The sequence below is a fragment of the Nyctibius grandis genome, chromosome 24, assembly GCF_013368605.1.
Source record: "Nyctibius grandis isolate bNycGra1 chromosome 24, bNycGra1.pri, whole genome shotgun sequence".
Classification (NCBI taxonomy): Eukaryota; Metazoa; Chordata; class Aves; order Nyctibiiformes; family Nyctibiidae; genus Nyctibius; species Nyctibius grandis.
The window spans coordinates 547641-554016 of NC_090681.1; the positions used below are offsets into that span (position 1 = coordinate 547641).

At 58.4% G+C, this 6376-nt stretch overlaps 1 protein-coding gene across 1 annotated transcript; it reads left to right on the forward strand.

Annotated features, from left to right (window-relative positions):
* The first annotated feature begins 701 nt into the window (after window positions 1-701).
* RSPO1 (R-spondin 1) lies at window positions 702-5836 on the forward strand. The gene is made up of 5 exons (XM_068417984.1): window positions 702-795; window positions 2259-2450; window positions 3652-3801; window positions 4231-4419; window positions 5204-5836. The coding sequence occupies exons 1-5, from the start codon at window positions 702-704 to the stop codon at window positions 5359-5361; spliced, it is 783 nt and encodes a 260-aa protein (XP_068274085.1). The 3' UTR covers window positions 5362-5836.
* Window positions 5837-6376: the final 540 nt, after the last annotated feature.

Below are 6376 nucleotides of genomic sequence, written 5' to 3' on the forward strand. Positions count from 1 at the left end.
GCTCGACTACCAGCCCCAGAGGTGCCCACTTGATGGGAAACATCTTGCGCGCTTGGCAGTCCGCAGAGGCCATCTGCTGCGCGAGGAGGGGCGGCCGAGGGGGACTGGCACTATTTTAAACAAGTTGCAGCTATAACTGCGTGCAGCATCAGCAGATGGCAAAGCTGCGTCGGGCGTTTCTACGTGTGCTAACTGCTATTAAGCAACAGAGTGACTTGTGGATGAGGTTGGAGGGCGACTCGCCCCGCGCCGCTCCGGGTGCCGCCGTCTGCCTGCACCCCCTGCACGCTGCTTCCCACTTCGCCCCACGGCTTCCGTGCTTGGCCACCGCAGCAGCGAGCCCAGCCGTTACAGGAGCGATGTCGACCAGCGAGTTAATCTGTTCTCCTCTTCCTTTGCAGCTCCTGCGAGTGCACTTGGAAACTGCAAGCAGCTAACGCCCGCTGCCAGAGCCCCCAGATGGGACTAGAGCCGAGCCCCTGCGCTCCTTACGGGGATGAAGGTAGAGCCATGTTACCTGCTACCTAAGCTCGCTGTGGCTGATGTATTTTGTGGATATGGTCCCGTACCAGGCTTTGTGCACAGACTTTCAGCTCTGATCCCGCCTGAGACGTTTTAGCAGCAGCAGAGAGATCCCCAGCTGTGGAGCGGGCTCCTCCGACCACCCTGCGACGGAGGGGCTGCAGCGCTGGAGAGTTACTATGCAGCTTGGACTGTTTGTGGTGGTGGTTTTTCTAAGCTCGATGGATCTAACAGGCAGCAGCAAAGTGGTGAAGGGCAAGAGGCAAAGACGAAGTATGTATGAAACACTTTTCTTCTCTCCTTCTTCTCGTGATGCTGTACGGTTTGTGCAGAGAGTGAATGTGTTTGCCAGCGCAGAGAGCTGGGCAGAGCCCCAGGGTGCCCCGCGAGCCCCGGGGGCTCCCCAGGCCCCACTCCTGTGAGTGATTTTAGATTAAAACTGGGACTGCTGAGCCCTGTGAGAACAAGGAAAACTTGATGTCATGGCTAACGCTATAAAGTGCGATTTCCAGCGAGGGCCCGTTCACTGTAGCCCGGTTTATAGCTTTGCCATAGAGACAGACCTCGGCACCGCAGCCAGCGCTGCGGGGGGGACGGGGCTGGATCCCTGGGGGTCCCTGCGGACAAGGGGCCAGGGCCCACAACGCCGAGGGGAGGTCCCAGCTCAGACCCAGCAAACCCTCCTGGCAGCCGGGCACTGGGGGTCCGTGGGGCCGGGGACCCCCCTCTGCTTTCTGTTTCATTTTCTGAAGCTCCAGCAGCCTCCGCACCCACGGACCCAGCGACGGGGCTGGGACAGGCAGCAGGGAGCTGCCGGGGTCTTGGGTCACTGCGGGGGGAGAGGAAAGTTTTCTTACCTCTCGGTCTGGCACGTGAACACTGCAGTGCTCCGCGCTTGCTTTTGAAGTGTAGTAAACACAGTACTTAAAAGAATACATTTTTTAAATACAACAGCTTTTCTATAAACAAGGACACTGCTTGCATAATAAACTAATAAAAATAACCTGCATTCTAGCCTGCAAAGAATGCTATTGGTTTCAAAACAAGCAGCATTTTCTATGATAATTAAAAGCAGAAAACTCTCGAGACATGGGACTGAGTATTTTTCTTGGACTGAACGTAGGAGCTGAGAACACATCTCTATTTTGGGGGCAGTGACATCTCCTGCGCTGCCAGATACAGCGAACACAAGCGGGGTCTGAGCGAGATCGAGCTCGGGACGCAGCCTGGCCTGAAGTGCAGCGCACGATTAGTCAGACGGTTTCGCTCCAGCGCCGTGTGGCTCCGGTCCCCGCGCGTCCCGCAGCGTGCCCGTCGCTCGGCGGGGCGGCACGGCCAGCTGCAGGAGGGGACGTGGCGGGGTGGCGCTGGCCCCCCCGGGCGCATGTCCCTCGTGGGCGCCCACCAGAGTGGGCGGCAGGGCTGAGGGACAGGGCTGGGAGGCCGGGGGCTGGTGGGGAGGCAGCGCTGGGGCTCTGATTAGCGCTGGTGGCTGCTCTGGGTCCTGCTCCTCAGTGCTGCCGCTGTCACAACCCTCGCACCTGTGCTTGGTGTGGTGCTGGCGCCCGGGGGCATCGGGCATGGGGTCGTGACGGCGCCAGGAGCCGCGGCGAGTGTGTCCCTCGGGGTCCTGGCCCTTCCTGCCGGCGGTGCCGGTGTTTTGGGGCCGAAGCCGGTGCGTGCAGAGCCCGCCGTGCGGGCAGGCACTAACCCCTGCCTCTCTCTTGCTCCTCCAGTTAGCACCGAGCTGAGTCAGGGCTGTGCCAGAGGCTGTGACCTGTGCTCCGAGTTCAACGGGTGCCTGAGATGTTCCCCCAAACTCTTCATCCTTCTGGAGAGGAACGACATCCGGCAAATTGGGATTTGCCTACCATCTTGTCCCCTGGGATACTTCGGCCTTCGCAATACAGACATGAACAAGTGCATCAGTGAGTATGGGGGTGGGAGGGGAAGGGCGAAGCGCGGGAGGGCGGCTGTGCTGTGCAGTGCTTTGCAGGGGGTTGTGCTGCCTCCGGTCAGGTGAGAGGAGATGCTGTATCAAAGGGGCGAAGGCGGTGCTGAGCAGGGCAGCGATCCACCCAGGGAATGACCCCATAATTGATGCTGATATTGGCTAACCTTGGGTGCCCAGGCGCTTCCCCGCCGCGGCACTGTGCGGCCGGTGCAACGTGCAGCCAGGCTGAGATGCTCCTTCCCTTTGACCAGCCACTAGATACTGCCCGAAGAGTGCCCTCAGGAGCTGGGTGAGCATCCACTGCCCCCACATCAGCCCTTCCATGCAGGTTTGACTTGAGTTTTGGCCTTCCTGGTCTTTGAGAGCCTCAGCGGGTCTCGCTATGCTGCAGGCAGGTGGTGGTGATGGACCAGGGGTCCATCAGAGCAGAGGGCCACCAGCGAAGCCTTCAGGGCTGGGTTACCCCGTTGCAGCAGCTCAGCACCGCCCAGGTACGCTGTGGACGTGGCATCCTGCAGGACACTGGGGAAGCTCTGTTACCTGGGCTGCCACACTGGCACCCTCTTTCTCTGGGAGGAACGAGGAGGAGGGAGATCCTTTCAGTTTTGAAGGTACTGCTCGCACAAGTCCCTTTTCTTCTCTCCTCTGCCTGTCCACCATAGCCAAGCAACTCTCTGAAGGAGATCCTTGGCCTGGGGCTGCCTCTTTCAGCCAGAGCACCAGAAAGAAGCTGGACATGGAAAAATGCGATCACTTCCCTGGCAGTTTCATGCAAACCACCCTCATGGCCAGGTCTCCATCTCGCTCTGTTTCTTTGCAGCCCGTACTGTAGCTGCAGCTGGAGCACTTGATAGGAGACTTTATTATTTGCAGTGTCCCACTTTGGCTGACTGATGGTCTGGCTGAGCACCAGCCCAAACCTCTTCCACCCTCTCATAGCTGCTGCTGGCTATGAGAGCTGCAGCACAGTGGCCCCGTCCTGTACCAGGGAACGGTGCAAAGAAAACTGACTTCCGTCTGAGTAGCACAACCAGGCCTGGCAGGGCGTTCAGAGGCTCGCCCTGGCTGTTGGCAGACCCTTGGAGCCAGGAGCAAACTCCAGGTAGCAGTCAAGAGCTTCCCATGTCTTTTGCTCACACCAGACTACATGACGGCTTTGTGTTTTTTTTCCCCAGAATGCAAAATTGAGAACTGTGAGTCCTGTTTCAGCCGAAACTTTTGCACAAAATGTAAGGAAGGTTTGTATTTGCACAAAGGGAGATGCTACGTCACATGCCCCGAAGGCTACTCTGCTGCCAACGGCACCATGGAGTGCAGCAGTCCTGGTGAGTGATGCTCGGGCACCTTTCACTGAGCTTTGCGTGTGTCTGTCGGGTCCAGCCGCATGTATTGCTACATTTTGGTTTAGATGATAAAACAAACCCCTCAGAGATGATGGCTCATCGTACCCGTGTCGAGTGGGTGACGGCACAGGCCAGACCCAGCCCTTCAGTGGGCAGAGCCCTCCGGGAAGCAGCCTAGACGGGGAGCAGCACCCCGGCATTGCTGCCGCGTGTCTGTGAAGGGTGACTCAGAGTTTGTGCGGTGTGGCAAGGAAAGGGGTGCCTCAAAAACCTAGGAAGCTGCTGGGCAAACACATGTACCCTTCAAGGCCACAGTGGGGGAGAGGCGCGATGGTGTGCAAGGGCTCCAGAAGTCCTGAGGCAGCAGCAGAGAAACGAGAGTTACTGCTGGCCTCTCTTGTTGTCCGGCAGCACAATGTGAAATGAGTGAGTGGGGGCCCTGGGGGCCCTGCTCCAAGAAGAGGAAGCTCTGTGGCTTCAAGAAGGGCAACGAGGACCGGACGCGGCGGATTCTGCAGGCTCCCTCCGGAGACGTGTCCCTGTGTCCTGCCACCACGGAGGTGCGGAGATGCACCGTGCAGAAGAACCAGTGTCCCGAAGGTGAGCAGCCGTGGAGTATCTCACCATCCCTCCCCTGCACCCTTTATTTGTCAGGCACAATTACTCAGCCAATTGTCCAGTATCACAAATGCGCTGCGCATCTCACCACCCCTCTACGGCACAGGGAACACAACGTGACGGCAGCTAGAAAGACCCCTGGGTGGGACTGGCACAGCCCCCCGGTGGGTGACCCTCCGCACGGCTTGCCGCACGTCCCTGGGGCTTTCGGGTGTTTCAGCCTCTCCCCTGGGCAGAGCGCAGCGCGGCAGCTGAGCAGCCCACGGTGCGCTGCGGTGCGGGGAGCCGTCTCCTCTGCCAGAATGCTTAGGTCTGCGTTTTTCCCTGGAATTAGAGTGTTTTCAGGATGAATGGTGGTTTGGTCATCCTGTTATGGGATGGACAAGGATTGCAGTCGGGTTGAGTGTTTTGAGGGAAACCAGTTCCGAGCAGTGACTAACACCGCAGGGATGAAGCAGGGGGCAGGGGGAGGCAGACACGGCCGATGTGTTGCCCTGATGCGCGCAGCGGCGTGCGTTAGCTAAGGGGCTTGGTATGCAGCCGCGGAGAATGCAAGTGTTAACACTTCTGCTGGAGACCGACAGCTACAAAGCTAAACCCTGATTTGATCTGTCTTGCCTGTTAATGTTCAGGCAACAGCTCGCAATGCGAAGCGCGGCCTGGCAGACAGGGCGGCTCTCGGGCAGCCTTGCGCGGGGAGGGCGCAGGCCCTGCGTCCGGCTGGCTCTGCCGCGGAGCCTCACCGTGCCCCTTTGCTTTACTGCAGGGAAAAGGAAGAAAAAGGACGAGCAAGGAAAGCAAGATAATGCCAATGGGAACAGAAATCGGAAAGACACCAAAGACGCTAAGTCTGGCACCAAGAAGCGGAAGAGCAAACAGAGAGGGGCCGCGGTCCCCGCAACGTCCGCCAGCCCTGCCCAGTAGCTGCCCCTTTACATCACCTGATGGCAAGACTTCGTTGCTGCTATGTATATGAAAGCTTTACGGAACCAGAGCACTGCTACACAACACGTACACATGTCCACAAAGACAGACATATACTCCCAGACTGACCCACAGACCCGACAGAAACCACATACACGATACTTCAGGAGGCTGCCCACCCCACACCAGCCAGGGCCGCAGCCCACCTCCCCAGGGCTCCGCGGGGGACGCTGCAGGAGGAGAGGCGAGTGTGAGTCAACGAAGGACCCAGACGCGAGACTTCATGACCAAAGGCCTCAACTCCAGACCGGCTGCGTGGCCCCAGCACAGCTGCAGCCAGCAGGACGAGACCGGACCCACACGGCCGCTCTCCCCGACCTGGGACCGGGACTCACACAAAGGCAGTGGCCTCTTTCTCTTCCCCCCCACCCTTTATTTTGTGTTTTAAGCTGTATGACTTTATCATTGCAAATACATGTTAAACGTTTGTGGTAAGAGGTCAGTGGTGTCTGCCCTGAATCTGCTTCAAAGAGTTATTTCAAATTAAAAAACAAAAACCAAAATGACAACCAGCTTCCTGAGTGTGTGGTTCATGCCTTGGCCCCTATGGAGGCTGGTGTCCCACAGGACAGAGACTCACTTGTGGAAGGGAATCTCACCAAAGCTTTAAGAAAATCCCAGAAAATGTTGCCAGCTGCACTGCAGCCACAAACCAGCCGTCCTGCGCTCGCAGGACCCCAGCTGTGCTCCGCGGAGCCCCTGAGGAATTTCCCGCTGAAGGATCCAGTTAACATGCAGCAGATTGAGGAAATGAGAGGTTACAACAAACCGCAGGTTGCCGAAACATTGTGACTCCGCTTGTACAGTCACAGCGGCGGGACTGCATCCCGGGCTGGGGACACGCTCCTCCGTCCGCCCGGACAGCACCGGCGCGGAGCAGGAGGAAGGCGGGCGGGAGGGGGAGGCACAGTTCGGGCTCTGCAGGAGGAAACCAAACTGTTAAGTTTGGTAGAAG